Source organism: Athene noctua, chromosome 3, assembly GCF_965140245.1.
Source record: "Athene noctua chromosome 3, bAthNoc1.hap1.1, whole genome shotgun sequence".
NCBI lineage: Eukaryota > Metazoa > Chordata > Aves > Strigiformes > Strigidae > Athene > Athene noctua.
The window spans coordinates 34,873,285-34,892,854 of NC_134039.1; the positions used below are offsets into that span (position 1 = coordinate 34,873,285).

General features: G+C 39.8%; 1 protein-coding gene across 7 annotated transcripts in view; it reads left to right on the top strand.

Annotated features, from left to right (window-relative positions):
• The window catches only part of ANKS1B (ankyrin repeat and sterile alpha motif domain containing 1B), a 467,048-nt gene that overhangs the window by 424,246 nt on the left and 23,232 nt on the right, over positions 1 to 19,570 (top strand). For 3 of the 7 annotated variants that reach the window (XM_074902674.1, XM_074902679.1, XM_074902680.1), the window contains 2 exons: positions 12,509 to 12,637; positions 16,740 to 16,815. In XM_074902674.1, the coding sequence (XP_074758775.1) occupies positions 12,509 to 12,637; positions 16,740 to 16,815 (205 nt within the window). Of the gene's footprint in view, positions 1 to 6,523; positions 6,599 to 12,508; positions 12,638 to 16,739; positions 16,816 to 19,570 lie in introns of all 7 variants that reach the window. The other 4 variants (XM_074902675.1, XM_074902678.1, XM_074902676.1 and 1 more) reach the window with 2 other exon arrangements.

The window sequence follows — 19,570 nt, forward strand, 5'->3', positions numbered from 1 at the left end:
TTTTTTGGCTAAAATGTAGGTATCCGTACCTAATGTTCAGGGACCACAGTCTCGTAATGTTTATTGATGGTATTTGTCCAGAAGTTTGTATCCTCTTTGCTAGGCTAAAAGGCTGAGGAGCACTTGTAGCTGACAGCACCAGCAGAAGGGGAGTCATCAATCAGAAGAGAACTGGCTGCTCACCCTGGGTTGCCAGGGCCAGAGCTGTGGCTGCAAAGCTGCACCTCCAGGGCAGCCATAGCCTTAGCAAACCACTGGGAAGACCCTCAGTTCGTCCTCCCCAGAAAGAACCTGGATCCTGGATTGCTGAATTGGAATCAAATGAAAACTGACTGCCTATCAGAGAAGACAGCCTTTGCATGAAGGAGGGTGTCAGCTGGTTGAGAGAGAAGCACAGCTGTGTTATTAGTCTTTTCTCATCAGAGAAAAATGTGCAAAGTATGGCCCTGCATGGAGCAGGAGGTGGAGGTGTGTGGGACCTAAAACATTGACCTTGGCACAAGATGAGGCTCTGCTTCTCACCATGCCATGGGCTGGAAGGGACAGTCTTCGCAGGCTCACTGTGGTCCTGGGCCGGTTGTCTCCCTTCCTGGGGTGTGCTGGCCACAGCATGCACCTTCTTGGGAAACCTCGCTGGGTGCACTCACCTGGAGCGTGGTGTCGCTCCTCATGCCTGTCACCCGCTGCCTGCTAGCAAGAAAGCCCTTCTAAGATGGCTGGTGATTTTCTGGAAATCTTCATGTAAAGTGTTTCAGGAGAAGCTAAAGAAATATACCAATGCAAAACACATATACTTACTCTAATAAGAAGTGTTATTTCTAATTCCTGCTTCTCTAAAAGAAATACAAATTTAACTTTGTCTCTGAAGATCTTGTTTTTGAAGGAGGATCTGTGATTATTCCTGCTGGTAAGACAGGCTCTCCTCAGAGCTCTGGGAACATTCAGGGAAGTAACATCTATTGAGACAGCACAACTGCTCTCCCACGGTCCTAAAACTTTTTGGAGTGACAATTACAAAAAGGGCCAGACAGCCCCATTCATCAGATTTTCATTTGTTGCTTTCAGCTGTTGCACCTTCAAAGATTGTTTGCCATGCCAAGAGTGATTTTTCTGGGATTTGATCCAAAATTCTCCTCATTTCTGGAGCTAGACTGAATTATAGTTAGCAAGTTACTGCTAGATATAATGTGCATCAGAGGGATCAGGGTTTGCTGCTGTTTCTCTCTTTCCCTCCTGCACCTCAATGGGGCCGCAGCCCCAGGAGATTTTCCAAGTGATTTCCCAAGTCTCAGCCCTGTGATGAGACACAGAAGGAGAGACAAAGGGGGAGTAAACCCAGAGGTTATGTTCAGCAGCTCCTCTTCTCCCTGTGCACCAGCTCTGTGATGTGGAAGTGCAAGAGAGAGTGAGCCTTGCCAGGGAGAGGTGGAGAAGGCAGCAGAAGATCAAGTCATCAACAAACTTCTCGGACCAGCTGAGGGGTCGGTAGACCATGGGGAGTCCATGTTTACTTAACCAGGGCCATGCCCTGGTGTTTTCTACACTTCTGTTTATTGTTGTTACTCTCTCCTGGATTCCCTCAGTGTGCCTCCATGCTCCTTGAAGTACAGTGGCTAAAACTGGATGTCACTCCATATGGAGACCTCTCTGGTGGCTGCCCCATATGGCAAAAAAGTTCCTTCCCTTGTGTTACAATATGCTACTTTTATTAAATACCTCATTTTTTTATTTAGGAGAGCAAAATTCAGCAAAGCGCTGCTAGGATGATCAGGAGCTGGAGCACTTGCTCTCTAAGGAGAGGCTGGGGGACTGGGGATGTCTGGAAATGAGGTGGCTTTAGGTACAGAAACTGCAAGAGGAGAGGTGCTGACGGGATGACAAGAGAAACATCCTCCCCAGGAGGACAGGCAGGGTGTGGGACATGTGGCTCACAGAAGCTGTTCAGTCTCTGTCCTTGGAGGTTTTCAAGACCTCATTGGATAAAGCCCTGAGCAACCTGGTTTCTTCTCACATCTGATCCTGCTTTGCTCTGGGGTTGGAATGGAAACTTCTTGAGCTCCCTTCAACCTTGAATTATCCTGTTATCTGTTTGCTTATTCTTTTGCAAGTATTTAATTTGAAGTATACTAAAACTTCAAAATCTGTCTCCTCTCCCCTCCTCCCTGTTAGATCACACTCCTAATTTATTTGCTATTTTATTTATGTATCTAATCTTCCTTTTGCAAATAATATTCTTGTCGTAGTGAATTTCATCCAACTGTAGTTCATCAAATCCATTTTGAGTTCTTACCCTGTTCTGGAAAGTCCCTCACTTCTGGATCCTTCCCAGAGAGCCTGAGCTCTCCTCCAAGCCACAGAGCAGGTCATAGCAGGTTTCCTTGGTGTGTTCAGGTCCGCTAGTGCTTCAATACCAATAATTATTCTCTAAATGTGAATTTCAACTTCTTGTGCAACCACTGCATTTTGACTGAAGGTAGTTTGTGTATGGTGAATGTTGTGTTACCACATCAGAAGTTGCACCATCAGTGTCCAAGTCCTGCTGGTCTTCTCCTTGATGCTGCGGATTTAGTCAGCCAGTTTTCCAACAAAGGAAGGAAATTTGATCTGAGATGATTTATACTGAGCAGCCTTATTATAAACTTCTTGAATTTTTCTTGGCCCATAAAAGCTCTGTCAGGTAACATGACAGCCAATATTATGCTTTTTCTTTGTTATCCTAATTAATACATACATAGATACAGATATACACACAAACATGCACATATTCCTGTTTATTTCAGGTAGCCAGGAGCAATATCAAAATGTCTCATAGATCACAAGGACCAGAGGATGGTGACTGGATTTTTAAACAACTTTTCAGTAACTTACTGGTCCCTCCCATTAGACTGGCTATAACTTTCTGAATCTTCCTTTTCTCCCATCTTAAATATTCTTTTGGCCCTTCTCTGGCCCTTTCTGTGTCCTCTGTGAGTTTTCTGTAGTGTCTTCTATGACTTTCTGAGGATAATTGCTCCTAGTTCAGGTAAATCTGTGATGTCTCCTAAAATGCCATCAATTAAGTTTCTTAAACTGGTCTTAATACATCAAAACCACCTTCCACCCAGCTTTTGTTCCTTCTGCATATGCTGTCCAGGTATTCTTTTCTGTTGCTTTCCTCCTTTCTTCTCCTTAGAAAGTATATAATTTCCATGATCAATCTTAGTGGTTTGTGATCACTTCCATTACAGTTACTTTCTGTTTTCAGATTATCAACCAAGTCTTCCCTGTCTATAGGGAGGAAACCTAACGTAAGTTCTTTTTAGGTAATTTTGTTCACCTTATGAAACACTAAGTTGTCTTCAGCATAACCCTCAATATCGAAGACTTGTATCTGTCCTGTCCTACAGTTTTTCCAGTAAATATGACTAATTAGAAAGACTGTGCAAAGGTGCAAAACACTTTGTAACATGATTGGCTACTGACCTCACAACAGGTGTCTGAAGTAATTATGCCCTATTGTCTTCTTCACTGAGGAAGTTAGCAAGAACAATAACAAATATTGTTTCTTATATGAACGTGTTTTCTTGAAATCAAGTAGGTTAAGTTAAATAAACGGGAGAAGTGAAAAGATTCTTAAACAATTATTTTAAAAGGCAATTATAAAGTGACTAGGAGTCCATGTCAGAACTGCAATTGCTGGGAAGGGAAGGGAGATGGGGGAGTGGAGAGCAGGTAACATGGAGCCTCACTTCCCTCCCTCCCTCTCACACCATTAACCAGGCACCCATATCATGGGTAGCAGATGGCAGAAGCTTTGCAGAGCAGGTCATTCTCTTTCCCCCTTCCTTTCCCCCTCCTGCCCATCAGAGTTGTGTCCCATGGTGACTAAATGGGGAAATCTTTCATGTGTGGGACATCTATAGCTATCACAAAAGTGGTGTCATGATAGCAGAGTCTTGTTGTGATGTTACTCATATGCATTTATCTTTCGGGAAGAAGAAAATGGCGTGTTTGATACATCAGCAATAGCTGATGCTATTTTTGGTTCTTTACCATATTAGGAAAATGTTCATTGTTAAACTCTCTTTTTCACAGAACCTCTGTGTCAATGGTATTAAGTGCCCAAGTGTATTTGTGTTTATTATGGTGGAAGTGCATGCACAGACAGAATTCTTTTCCCTTTTTTTGAGGGCATATGTTTTGGGAGCTGAAGAGTGTTCGAACCCTAAGCCCAATTCTTCCTCCTGCTGTCTATTTTCTGGTCTCAGATACTCGACCTTTTTCCTTTCCTTGGTTCCTTCCTCTTCAGCACAGGGGTATGCAACTTTAAGTATTTCTCCTGGGGTTTTCATAATTCATTAAAAAAATTCAGCACTTTGAAGACATAAAATATTTATATAGCAAATGCTAAATATTTTTACAGTGGTGCAAGGAAAAGCTTGGTTTCTGAATTTGAATTTATTACCTTCCATAAAATTAATGTTCTTTCTGTACTGCATTTCAGTACCTTAGTCATTCAAACATTAATGAATGCAGAACTGAGCAATAGGTTTTGCACTGCTGCCCTTCTGACTGGGCATTCATGCAGTCATGGGAAATTCTCAGTCTCTTGATAATCTGCTTGATTTATTATTGACTTAATAAATCAAGTCACCTGTATTTAAACATGATTTAGCTTAAGCCTAGATCCTTCAAGCCTTTGACGTCTGTTAGCATACAGTACCATACTGCCTTACTTAGCTCCATTCAGGACCTCAGCGAGTGTGTTTAAATAGCACTTCAGTATGTTTTCTTGATTACCAGATGCTTGGGCATGCTGTATCTGGCATGGAAATGCCTTCTCTTTTACCCTTCTCTTGAAAAACAAAGGCACAACCTCCTGCCATGGATTCTCATTCAGGAATCCTTCCAGGCAAAAAAAATGTAGGCATCACAGTGACGGGCATGGCTGGACCATCCAGAATTCAGTTTGCTTGGCACACAGAAAAAAAAGGTCATTAGTGCCAACTAGTGAAATGTCCCAATTCTAATGTCCAGCAGACCAGCTGGAGTGGTGTTTACTACTGGCCTTGCACTAACAGTGTGCATCCATCACGTGGAGGACTATTTTGTAGCAAGTTGCAGAGGATGAGGTAGAAGACAGTGAAACAAAGCTAAAGTTACTGTTAGCTAATGCTGTCAAAATGTAGAGGCCTGCACATCACGAAGGAGAAGCAACTAACTTTGAAAACTAGATGAGGGAGAAGAAATTAACCAGATACAGGAAAGCTTAAGAATTACTGAAGCTGGAGGAAGGGATGTGTGCACTTGCATTTCAAATTTATGAAGGAAATAAGAGACAATTAACATTAGGCAGCCACCAGCCTGTCTGGCAGTGCTCCATAGTCAGTCCAGAGGATGCCAGCCTGCCCTGACAGTAACAGGAAGCAATTACCTAGTCTGTCACCAGCCAGGTTTCAGGCTATGAAAGGTAAGAGCAAGAGCCATATTTCTAAGAAGAGTTGCACTTTTTTGGGTTGTTTTGAGCATTGGTGCTAAATTCCTGCTGCTGCTGCTGCTGCCAAGAACCAGCAATACACTTTCTTGCTGTTGTTAAATTACTGATACATTAATTGCTATCTATTTTGGATGCTGTAGTTGCATTTTTTTATGCGTGTTTATTGCCTTTTGTTGCTGCCTGCCAAAGATACTGCGGGCAGATCCTATGTCTGATGCTTTGTTTTAGTTGCTTGGCTACTGTAAAGTGTTATCTTAGCTTTTGCTGAGGTGCCACAGATGCTTTCTTGATGAGTGTCTACACAAGGAAATACGTAAAAGATGCTGGTGAATGCTGTGCTTGCCTACTTCTGTTGCTTTTGCTAGAGATGCTACAGTATGCTTACCTCTCTTTGTTACTACAGACTATCTATGAAATAGGTACACTGTACCTATAGAAGGTAGACTGAAACCTTTCATTTACACAGCAGGGTCATGGTCAATACCAAAGGTAATATTATCTGTATCTTTGTATGCAAAGGAACTGTTGTTGGAAGGAGATGGTGGGCTGCCTCACTTAATTGCAGTGCATTCTTTTCTGGTAATTGTTACAAAGAAAATGTATTTTTCCTGTTGTATTGCCAGATTTTCCCCTTCCTCTCTCCCTGTGAAAGTCTCCAACAGAGAGAGATTCAAATCTCAAAACTTAATTGGGTTGTTGACTTCAAACTTCTTTCCTGCCAAAAACTGAAAGTAACCAATTTTTCTTCTGCTCTCTGCATTTTCTGTTTATGCTACATAACTTTATCTCTTTACATCACCAGCACTTGTGACTAAATTGTTTTCTTGTGCTCACAGTTTGAAACCTTGTCTAAAGTCTGAATAAGCTATGTTTCCTTCCAGACAGTCCAAAAATATTTAATCAGCAAATAAACAAAAAATTACTTTTAACAGCTGTTTTACTTCCTTCTTTAATGTTATTGCAAGCCTTTTCTTAATTATTCTTGCCTTTTGGCATTGTGGTGCATTAATATTTACAAGATGAGATGTAGTTTTCTGTTTATATTAGCAGTCCTCTGTCTGTGAGATCTGGACCAACCAGAATGCAGGATATCCTTTCTCATCGATTCATCAGGTTCATAATGTAAGATACAGTGATAAATGGCTATGTTGTCACTCTATGGATGTACAGTCTGTTGCCATGGTGTTATCTACGGGTGTCATGTTGCTGAAATGACAAAAAAAGTTTGTAACTTGTCCGCCCTCTTTTGGGATTATGTGTGCGCGCATTCGTGTATCGTGCCATGTGGTTAGCATCTGTTGGCTGTATGGTGTACATACAGGACGTGAGGGGATTGCCAGCAGCAGTCTCACTCAGGAGGAGCTTTGACTTCTGTTCCTGATGTTTTTGTTTGCTCACTTTTCCAAAGTGAGAAACCGTGTAAACAGCTCGTTTTGCACAGTTTCACCCCCACAATGTGTTGTGCTTCCTTTCCTGTTAATCTATAAGGCTTTGCCTAGCTGGGGAGCACACTGTGTTTGTAGAGGCACTTTTGGGGAATTAGAGGTAATGCTGATGGTGCTTTGAATTTTCATCGTTTCTGTGACAGAGTCATATCTGCTGTGCATGTGAGAGCAAACCTGGTGGTCCGTATTGCAGTGTAATAAGGACGACAGCCAATCGTTCAGATTTCACTAAGCATAGTATTTCAGAGGAGCTGGAGATTTCTCCTGATTTTTGTCATATAGCTGCCTCCTTGGAGCATTTCTGCCAGAGAGGGGCCATTTTGTTTACCGAGCTTTAGAAGCTTTTAAAATGTAAGTGTACCACAAACCTATTTCCATTATTTCAAAAGCCAAAGATATAAGGAGCTAAAAAAAAAATTCTTTCACTCTAGGAATTAAAATGTAAGCAAACAATGAGGATTTGGCTGGTCCACAGAACATTAAAAATCTTACAGGGAAAAAATAATTAATTTTTCAGCCAGAAGTGTTATATCTATGTGTGCTCCAATTTATTGTTGTCATGGTGACTAATGCACATTACCATAACTAGGCATGGGGCTTTAATAGGTGAAAAGTTATAAAATGTTAAAAATTACTATATTCAAGCCACTCGAAACCAGGCCTTTTTTTTTTTTTTTTTTCACGTGCAGCATGGAAGGTTTTTAACTTGACATTTTTATAAAAAGATGAGGCAAATGTTAGATTTTATAGAAGTCATATTGAGGTTACTCCTTACCTGTGACTACCTCTGCATCCAGGTGCTTTTAATGTGAGTCAAATACAGTTTTCAGAGAATGGGATGAGATGGAAGAATGTGCAACGATTGTAAAAAAATTACCTAATAGCAGTAATCTGCTTCTGTAGTTTATTTGACATTAGGCATCTGACCCTTTCTAGAGCACTTCTGCCCATTTTCAGGGTTATGAAGCACTGCAAGAACATGAGATATTAGTCTTTAAGGCTATGAACTTTATGGTTAAAAGTTGTCACTGTAAAAGGATTGAACCTTTACCACTCTGGCACCTGACTGGAGACCATTTTGTGATTGTAAATTCTTTATCTGCAAAATGTGGAACAAAAAAATCTTCCTGAAGGTGACTGAGGCAGAGAGAGGAAAAGCACTGGTTAAAGGCATGGGAAGGTTAGAATACTAAAACACAGGCAGTACAGCAAAAACCACATGATAAATTGCACAGCTGTCTGATGAGTTGTAAGGTTAGATGAGGACTAAATTATCTCTTGCCTTTCTACTTCATCAGAGAGATAAAAATTCCATACGTATATTGTGTCATAAAAAATACATAAGCTTAAATGTTTGATTATTTGTTATAATTGCAAATTAAATATTTAAACCAGAAAATCCTTATCCTATCATCTCTAGTTTTAAAAATTAAATCAAACATCATAGTTAGTCCTGCATGCCAATTTACAAACATTTCTATACTGCCTAAAAGTGGTTTAGGTGCTTATGAAGGCCCTGAGCTGTTCCACACCAATTCCTCAGATTTAGAACTGCTAGTAATTCATATTTTTCTACCCCAGACTTGAGACTTGTCATTTCAACTCTTCTCTAGGTCAGAGATATAATTACTTTGTATTTGACTTGAAGTTAATTGTCATCGTTGGATCCTAAATCTCAGAATTTCAGTATCTGACTAGAGTCAGTCAGCTGAGGAGCTCCTTTTCTCCCTATAGAGGCTTTTAGGCCCAGATTTATGGAAGTATTTAGATGTCTAAATTTTATTTAAAAGCCTTTCTTCCCTTAAAAAAAAAAAAAAAAAAAAAAGAAAATAAATTGCTTGGGAATATGTAATAGAAATTACACTTCTAAACATCTTCATGGATCTGGGCTTTGGAGACTACCCTGTTATAACTCAGTCTAAATAGGTAATGAATACTAGCAATAGTATGGTTAAAAAATCTAAGGAGGAAAAAAAAAATCTAAGAAACAAAAAGAAAGGGGACCAGAAACCACTTCTGCTGAATATTAAAAACCACTTATGATACAGTTACAAAAGAAAATTTCATGGCTATTCTGGTGGTTTGATCTTGGCTAAATGCCAGGTACCCACCAAGTCACTCTATCACTTTCCCCCCCTTTCCCTTTTTTTCTCTACAGGGCAAAGAGGGGAAAGAAAATAAGATAGTGAAAAAACCAAAAACAACCCTTGTGGGTAAAACAAAAGCAGTTTTTATATAGGCAAAGCCAAGCAAAGGTCCATGCACAGAAGCAAAGAAAACAAACCAGATTTATTCTCTCCTTCCCATGAAGAGGCGCTGTCAGGCCTTCTCAGGAGCAGGGCTCCCATACGTGTAGTGCTTGCCTCGGAGGACCAAGGGTGACCCCAGCCCCTTCCTCCTTTCTCCCAGCTTTGTACTGAGCAGACGTCATATGGTCTGGAATATCCCTTTGGTCAGTTCGGGTCAGCTGTCCTGGCTGTGTCCCCTCCCAAGATCTTGCCCACCCCGTCCCACTGGGGGGAAATGTCGGCAAGAGCCTTGGTGCTGTGTAAGCACTGCTCAGCAGCAGCCACAACACCAGGGTGCTACCAACACCCTGCCAGCTCCCAGCATAAACCACAGCACCGTGAGGGCTGCTATAGGGGAAACCAATTCCAGCTCAGCCAGACCCAATACAGCTATACAAACATGTCTTCTTCAGCCATCATAATGATCTATACCTATGATATTAAGTTTTATGCAGCTTTTCTTAGTAGCTGCTTGCTGTACAAGACACACTGAAATACATGAAAGGTCTTCAGGTGCAATGGTCTGTCAGGAACAGCAGAAATCCTGTATCTCTGCCTTCCCTTAACCTCAGCTGTGTTATGTGTTTAGATCATCCTACAACAATCCTATCAATTCTGTTTTGTCTAATTCAAAAGGAGCAAGTACTAGGATGATTGTATATATTTATAGAGCAATTAATGGATACAAATGAATGGTGTCCACACAATCCCTCTCTAAAGTGTCTAGTTTTATTAGCCTGGTTAAAGATTGTTTCTCATTTCCTCATGGCTATTGCTTCCTAACTCCTTTATATGGAGAGGTAGTCACTGCTCCTCTTATTACTGTCCTTCATTTACAGACAGAAACAATACTACCTCCATGGTTTTAATATCTTTCATGTAAAAGGGGGTCAAACTGTAAAATGATGCACTCATTTCACTCTTTATATACCTTGCTTAATTTGTCAGTACTGTCCATTTTCTGCGTGCAAGGAAAGTCACCTGCAGACCAGTGCAACAAAAGGGTTTGGAGTGTTCCCCAGGGTCATTTGTTCCATAGAAATTCTGGTCCTACCTCATGGCCGTCCCTGTGCCTCCTCGGTGGAAAAACCGATGGTCAAAAGATGTACTTTTATAACCTCTCTGTCCCGGATTAACTCCTGTTTCATCGTAATAACCTTTTGCTAAATGGATAGGATGTACCTCCTGAAATCTGCTTCCTTACATGGAACATGCAAAGTGTATTTTTATTAGTTTAAGAAAAGGGACTACTTCAAGTCGTTTGTTAGCTATGGCCTTGAACAGTTCCTAAGAGGCAGTTGAGCACACTGAGAATTTGAGATGGGTGCAATCCATCTTCTCTTGTAGTCAAATACAGGCTTTGCTAATAAGGATGCAGATCCTTGCCCCTTGAAATATGAGTTAAACATTATTTTATAAAGAGAACTGCTTCTCAAAGAAATCAAATTCCCACTTCAGATTAAATATGATAGAAGGTTTTTATACATTAGTGGTCAGAAGATTCATTTCTGTGGATACAGAATGCCAAAAATGGGAGCAATTGCTCCTGCTACTTTCCTTTCAAAATCTGAGGTTGAAGTTATATCCATAGCATATAGGCAACTTAACTAGGCAAAACAGAAATAACTATACTGTATAATATGTAAATGTGCTAATAGTGCCAACATTAACTAGGTTTGACTTGTTTTATGATGCTCACTTGCTTGAAGTTGCCATATTGGCAGGGTAATGTTGATGTTTCCAGATTTATCTCTTGCTTTTCATTGCAGAGTTGTGCAAATGTGTGTCATTTCATTATTTTGTGACACATGAAAATGATGTACTTTACTTGTTTTGTTTACTCTGTCTTGATTTAATTAGTAGGATGTGATAGTTTGCCAGACTTCTGGATGTCTTCAGTAAGAATTTTTTCATGTGCTTTTGATGCTTAACTTCTTTTTGCTTTAAAAGTCTTAACTTCTAGCCATATTCTATGTGAAATGCTGATGACAATTCTTTGCCAGCTTCAACACATATTTTAGCATTATGACATGCATAGAAAATACACAGAGATAAGTGCAGGTAAAGAAAGAAGTAGCATAATCCAAATTGAAATAATCATATAGGAGAAGGTAAAATAGTTTGAGAGAGAACAAGCAGGGGAGGAATGAGGACCAGGAAGGAGAAATCTGATCCCCAAGACAGTGGGTAAGAGAGGAGAATTCAGAGACAGACCAGACCAGACCAGATAGGGTAGGGGAGAAGTGGGGCTGGTGACATAGGGAAGAGGGCTTAGGAAGAGGAGAAGGACTTCAACCCTGGGTCATTTTCAGTTAAAGTGAGCTGATGCTGGTTTGGTAGCATCCCAGGTGTTGAGGACATGGGCAGCATGGGCACATGTGAACAAAAAGTCAGAGAGATCACAGTTAAAAAATTAATAAAGTCAAAATAATTTTTTTTTTTTTTGCATGGGCCTGCAAGGTGAAAGATGCCCCAAAGGGCCCAGAGCTCAGTCCAGGTCAAATAAAGCCCTGTCCAAAAACACACAATGGCAAGTGAGACCTAGACAGCACTGCCATGCTGGGGGCATTCCTGTACTGATGCCTGTGTTGGCTCTTTTTGGAAGGGAGAAGAGGGATTTGTCAGCGAACTGCAGTCCTACCCATGTTCTCTGAGGGCTTTGAGAAAAGAGGGGAGATGACAGCTCAGGAAGGCAATCTTCTATATCAATAGGAATGATGAATGTGGAAGGGCAATGTTAGTAACTCTACAATGAGACATCAAGAAAAGGTGATCAAAGTAAATATTCATAAAGAGATTAAAGAATGGCTTATATGTTTGAAGAATATATAATAAGTCTTGAGATCAAAGCAAAGTCTCAGTTATTTAGCCATTTAGGAAAGGTAGTTATCAGTTATGTGTGGTGGATAGTGGAAGACTTACTAACTGTGTAGAAAAGCTTGTAAAACACATAGTGGAATTTGTGAATGGCATTTTTGTACATCTCATGATTTTTTTCAAGTGCTCTCATCTTCATATATGTATTGTAAACAGTGATTTTTAAGGAATATTTCCGATGCCTAATGATTTTATTCTCAAAGCAAATAGATTTAATTAAAGCCTCATTAAACACTACAGTAGATGACTTTGGATTATAAACTAAATAATGAAAAAAGTTGTAGAAGTTGTATTCCCTTATTTTAGTAACGTTGCTCTATGTGTAGAAAATAAATTATTGTTAATTGAGCACAACAGTGGAGCTACTTTATAGCAAATTTGCCTGCAACTTCTCTTATATCTTCAACAACTGTGATTTTCAGACAGGAGACTGGGGAGAGCCTTCAATTACCTTGCGACCTCCAAATGAAGCCACAGCATCAACACCTGTACAATATTGGCAACATCATCCAGAGAAACTCATCTTCCAGTCATGCGATTATAAAGCATTTGTAAGTGTTGATAAATTTAGTGGTTTGTTTTGGTGAAGATATATTAATCTTAGATTTTGATAAGCTGTTGGGTTTTTTCAGTTATAATTTTTTTCAGTGACTTTTGATGAGACAGGCCACTTCTGAAATAATGTAAGTGTAATAAATGAGAAACAAGGATGCACAGTACATTTTGCTCTGAATTTTGTCATCTATTGCAGTCCATGTAGCAAGTGTTAGAGAAATGACAGCATGAATGTGGCTAAGTGTTGTAGAAGTGACAGTGAAGGCAAACACCCCAACTTCTCATCTGTCACAAATCCCTGTCTAGTACTTACAGAAAAATAATAAAACATAATATGAGATTCTCATGCCTACCTTAATGCTGTGTTCACAGTAGTTAAAAAATTGCCTTGCCTGAGTTTTATATACCTGTTTTGGGGGAAGGGAACTAGGGAAGATGTAGATCATCACGGTCCTGAAGCAGTGTTTTCCATCCATGGGACAATGGCACATTCAGACCTCTCCCAAACTGATGACTACTTGCAGTACCAGTAAGAGTCAGTTCCTTCAGACTAGGGCATATTTATTTTTAACTCTGGATAGCTGTAGCTGATCCCATCCCTGGAGAGACAGAGCTTCCCTCTACAGCTAAAGAGAAGAAGATATCGCGAAGTATAGGAAGTCATATTGGAAGACTTTGTTTTTTAAAATAAAAACCATTTTCTGAATTCTTGAGTTCCCTGTTAACAGGGCAGAGGGGCTGGTGCTTTTATGGAGATGAAGAGGTGCCTCAGCCCACCTATTTAAACTCACATTTCCCCTTCCAACTCTGCTGGAAAACACTTAAAGTTGCTGAAGATGCTTCCCAGACCACTGTGGCCTCTTCGGAGGTGGCCACCTAATGAAGCAAAGTTGACTTATTTTACAAACAAAAGGAGCTCAGTAGTTGCATAATAGTTGAGGGTTAACCACTTGTCCAGGGCATGGGTTTTAGATCCTCTTCACCTGAAGAAGCTTGGAGCCTTAGTGCTTTTTAGAATAATGCTCTGTTCAGCGAACACTGGAGCGTTTTGAGGGAGAGTTGGGAGCTGTTGAACCTGATTTAAAGCATATCTGGAAAGGTAGGAGTTAGAAACTAAGTGCAAGTGAGACAGAGCCTGGTTCACATGGAGGAGGGGCAGAAGGGGTGTTACAGGCCTGTCTTGCTGGAGCGCATCTGCATCTTCCGTCAGACTTTCATGGAGTAGAAATTGCCATGAATGCAGTGATTGTCCCTAGACAGTAATTAGAATCTCTGCCTTCCTCTGCAAGTCACAATCAGGGTCCTGCTTGCCTGCTCTCAGTCTTGCTCTCCTTCTGTGCAGCACCTCAAATTGAAAAGGAAGCTTTGTGACTTACAGTTCTTTAAATATTTCCATAGTTTTCAGTAAAGTGAACATGTGTATCTCAAGAGTGCCTTCTATCTCATTACTTGATCCAGCAGTAAATTCATAATCAGATGTAACCTCTGTAGTAGGTTGCAAGGCTTGTGCATCATTAAAGTTGGGATCACCAGGAATATCCAAATTATTGGTGATTAAGGAATCCCCAAATCAAAATATCCATGTTATTGCTGATTAAGTAAAGATCTTCCTTTCTTAAGGATTATGCATCACTGCACTGTCTCAGCTCCCTGAGATGTAATGACCTCAGCCTTAGGGAGTAAAACCCTGGCTTGGAAGTTACAACAGGGGCAGTTTTCATTGTATGCCACATCACTCAGTTGAACTGTTGGATGACCTCTGTGTTTCTCCCACATGCTCTGGGTCTTTGAAAAGGAACATTTCTAAAAGTACAAGTCAAAGGAAAACAGAATTCCTTCCTATAATTTTGTATTTATCTGGCAACTAAATTGGACAGTGCCTCTGCGATTTGTTTGTCTATTCTGCAGTCCACCCTGGGAAGCATTTCTGAATGCCTGCAACTGAGACTTTTTGCTGCTGTGCAGATGGGACAAGAGCTGCCTGCCTCTTCTCTTTCTGGCTCTTGTTCTGCCATAAGCTCAAAAGCACTGCTTTTTTTCCCTGATGCCTGACCAACTGGTAGCTTTCAAGGAAATACCAATTTGTTGTGCCACAGTCTATAAAAAAAAAATAAAATTAAAATTAAAAATTTAAGGAATTAATTGCATCCTTCTGAGAGAAGGCTAAGAATACCAAAGGTGTCAGACAGCAGGATCCAGAGAAAGATAAGGTTTAGCTCAATATGCTTTTGTTTAATTTTCTAATTTCAGAGTTTGCTTTATATTTGTCATTCTTCTGCAAGGGTGGTATCAAGCCATCCCATCAAATTAATGCCCAAAGCCCTATTCATGTCACCATTGAGCCCCCAGCTGGACGCGCAGCTGCTTGCTTTATGAATCTTTAACATCTGCAGTCCTCCAGGCATGCCCTTCATTCATTTCTTTCTGCTTGTGCTTATCTGGTAGTGTTGGTGTTGTGCACCCTTCCATTTATAATGCCCTCTAAAGTGTTTCTCAGTAATTACCATGTTGGCTACTGTCTACATTGAAATATTTATGCATTTTCTTGCAGAGACTTCTGCAGTACACAGTGTGAACTAAAGGCTTTAAAGAAAATATCTCAGTTTAGGTCAGGAGACCAGAGAGTTGAACCAGTACACTTTCTCTTCAGTTCCAGCTTGCGCTCAGCTGTAACTTAATTTTTTTTTATGGGTTCTTATTTAAGATGAAGCTGGTTCATTATCTGGTTGGGTCAGCTTAGAGTGTTTCCAAGGGGAGTCAGTGTGGTAGAGTGAAAGGAGTCAGCAGTGATGGGCTACAGCATCCTCTGGGAAGAGGCTCCTGCCCACAGTGCTTTCTCTCCCTCTGCAGCTACCTACCCTGTTCCCACTAGTGGCATGACTTCTCTTCAGCTTCTGTGTTGCTCACTTAGGACCAAAGACTTACAAGAAGCCATGGCATTGCACTTCAGTGAGAATGCAGAGAGAGACATCTCTGTGCCTGGGTAGGAGAAGAAAAGGGGTGGCTTGCTGTCCTCTTTCCCCAGTTAAGCCAGACTTACATGTGACACCATATAGCAATACAGAAACATCCTGTTTGCACAAAGCTATATGAACATGTGCACATCCACAGATGCATGTGCCTGTAGCTTCTATAGGAGAAATGCAGAGTGTGGTTCTCACACAGCCCTGTTAGCCATAACAAGACTACTTGCTGCTAGGTGAGAATGGCAGGGATGATGCAGCCAGCCCCAGACCTGGAGGAGCAACACCATTTACACATGGTGTAGAGATACTGAGACTGCAGAGGAACAAACCCAGAGGACCAGAGCCTGCTGCCAGGGTGCAGGAGGGCTCAAACTGCACATGCCAGCAAATGACATTGTGAGGAAGAGGCAGATGGGGAAGGAGATGTGTCAGTGAGGCACTCGCTGCCCTATGTACCGTTGGAGATGAGCAAGCTCCTCTGTGAGCACTGTGGTTTTCAGTGAACTGAGCCAGGACCCAGCACCAGCACCCTGCTGCTTCCTCTCACCCAGCCCTCCTTCGGATTAGTAAAGGCTTCAAAATAATATTCCAGGGTCGGCCTTTTCTTAGAAAGAAATTATAGTTTAAACTATTTTTCAGTTCAGATGTATCTTTTCTGTTTGCTGATGCTGGGCTCTGCTATTTGCACATAAATTAGTTACAGATTGACAGTACACAGAGGTTAACATCGCTGCTGGCCTTCATGTCCACACGATTGCACACATAGGAACATGAGTTTGGCAGATGGCACCTAAAAAAAGCAGATTCTCCATTCTTTAATCAAATGGCTTTTTAAAGATGGAATCTATAGTATTTGTTTATTGTTTGAGTGACTAAGGTGATAAGCTAGAAGACTTTCAGATATTGTATCAAAGGGCTCCATCCAATTCAATACACTTGTTGCTGTGCATTCCTGTTTCATAAGTTGATTATCACACTGGTTTAAATGATTTATCAGAGAAATGCAGAGTAAAAAAACCTGAAGAAATATATTGACTGCTATCACTACGGGGTTTTAGGTATTTTTACTGCATTTCTGCAGATGTTTGTCTATTTTTGAATTTTAGTTAAGTTTAATGGATTTTTATTTTAGTATTTAGGTTCTATGCTGGTAAAAGAGTTAAGAGGCACAGAGTCAACACAGGATGCATGTGCAAAGATGAGGGTAAGTTAGTAAACTTACTCCTTTCTCTATTATCATAATATTAAATAATATCAAGTTGTGATTATTTGTGCTGTGCCCTTTTTGCTTTTATAGTGTTCTGTTACCTATTTGTTTTCCATTGCACTTGCATTTACATTGGTATTCAGTAGGAAGTTTGTTCTGCCTTTTATCTTAATTTCAAGTAATACCAAAATTTAAATGTAGATTTTTGTGTGTTGTATCTAAGAAAAAACCAAATGTGTGTGTTAGATTTTCTCTTGAATCTTCAAGTATGTTTCGAAGTTCTTTCCACACACTAAATGTGCCCACACCACGTTGCTTTTATAAACAGAATTTATAGTTCATATATGATAGTCTAGACTGAATTTACTGCATGAAAATATGTACTGGTAAATTTATTAACATGTTACCAAAGCCACTGTTTTTTACATACGGTCTGATCCTACAGTCACATAATCCTATGGATGTTTTTACTCACATGAGTATTCAATTAATTATTACTTATTGATTGAAGGATGAAAAGGGATCTAATTCAGGTTCACCTGATGGTGGAAAAGCTGTTAGGTTTCCTTCACACTGGTAAGAATATGTTTTTCTGTGCCTCTTTGATTTGATACTGGTTTGTATAAAAATTACAATGAGGCTTGGTCTATCTCCAAGAAATATGCTGCTGCTGCTGGAAACTCAGAACAAGCCACAGGGCAGCTACATGGTTTTTTTCCCAACTGTAGTTGTAATAGGAACACACCTGTTCGTAGAGATGGTGAACATATCATGGACTGGCATGATTAATTAATGAAGAATATAATTGTTTCATAATCTACCAAATGTGTAAAATTACAGATGAATGAGTGAAATCCTTTCTTCTGTGGATCATAAGACTTTTATGCAAGATGCCTCTGAGCACTAGATGTAGCATTCAGATCAATTAGAAAGCTGGAAGATGTGTAAAATTCATGCAATCAGACAACCATTTCCTGTTAGTTACGTATCTGCAACACACAGGCTGGGTTTTTTTGTACAAGCTGTTTTAGCTAATGGCTGGCAGTAATTCACGTTTACTAGATTGCCTGAAGATCTGTGGCTTTTCAGCTAATTACATGCTAATCATTCCTTACCTGAGCTTAAACTCTAAAAAAACCCCAAAACTTGACACGGAGGGATCTACAGTCACAACCACATGTTCTGGGGAATTAATTGAGGCTGCAAGCATACTATCTTGCAATCCAGTTTTCAGACTGTCAGTCTTAGCAGTTAAATTTTTTAGGCATATGCCTGTGCAGATCTTAGGGCAGAATTTGACACTATAGTAGTAAATGACAACTTCAGTAAGTTATTTGACTGCACTAGGAAGCTTAACATCAAAAAAGTCACTCTAAATAATTTATAGCCATTTTAAGGGTTTTTTTAAGTAATACATTTGGCAAATTTAAATCATATACAATTGCTATGATTATATATCACAATTATATATCATGTATATATATCATATAGTATATATACAATATCGCGTATATATTATGTATATACGCATAATATATTACATGTATATATTACATGTATATGATATGTATATATATACGTGTATATATCATATATATTCGATAGATTATTACATATCAAAAATATATATTGTATATATCAAAATTATATACACAATAATACTATTTTAGTATGATTATATATCAAGAATATGAAAACTTAGTATGAAAAAAATTAATTTAAAATACAATTTTTCTATAAAAATAGTGGAGGTGCACTAGTAGCGTATAGTGTATAGGGCACTTACACAATACAGTGATGGACTTTATATATTGTCTTTTGAAACCACTGCATTGCGAGAATGTTTATTTTCTAGTTTGAGGGGGTTTTTATTGCAAAGAGGTTTGAATAAAATAGTTTTTAATCAGAATTTCATCTATTCTTTATACATAGTTCTGTCTTATGAGGAGCGGCTGAGGGAACTGGGGGTGTTTAGTCTGGAGAAGAGGAGGCTGAGGGGAGACCTCATCGCCCTCTACAGCTCCCTGAAAGGAGGGTGCAGAGAGCTGGGGATGAGTCTCTTTAACCAAGTAACAAGTGATAGGACAAGAGGGAATGGCCTCAAGTTGCACCAGAGAAGGTTTAGACTGGATATCAGGAAGCATTTCTTTCCAGAACAGGTTGTTAGGTGTTGGAATGGGCTGCCCAGGGCAGTGGTGGAGTCCCCATCCCTGGAGGTGTTGAAGAGTAGAGTTGACATAGCGCTGAGGGATCTGGTGTAGTTGGGCACTGTCAGTGTGAGGTTAATGGTTGGACTGGATGATCTTCAAGGTCTTTTCCAACCTAGATGATTCTGTGATTCTGTTCAAGTCAGAAGCAAAAACCATTGACTTAATGGGAACAGATTATTATTTTAGCATGCTTCCCAGTGAGAAAAATGTATCTTTTTATAAAACTTTCTCCCATTGGTTGTGTTCTGAAAGTTGATGTCTGTGAATTGGGAGTCCAGGTTGTCCCAAGTTTATCCTGAAGTGTTGCTGTACTGTTCATTATTGTATTTAACATTAATGTAATGTTCATTATTGTATTTAAGTACCACTGGGTTGTCACGGAAAATGTGGCCTGTTTTATAGTTACATTTTACTTAAAATATACCAAAAGGGACATTTCACTTACAAAAAAGTGAAAAGCTAGATATGTTATTTGACTGCTTCTCAGATACTGAATTCTATCCACTTGTCCAGTGTCTTTAGTTTCAGTACGATTTTTACGGAGGG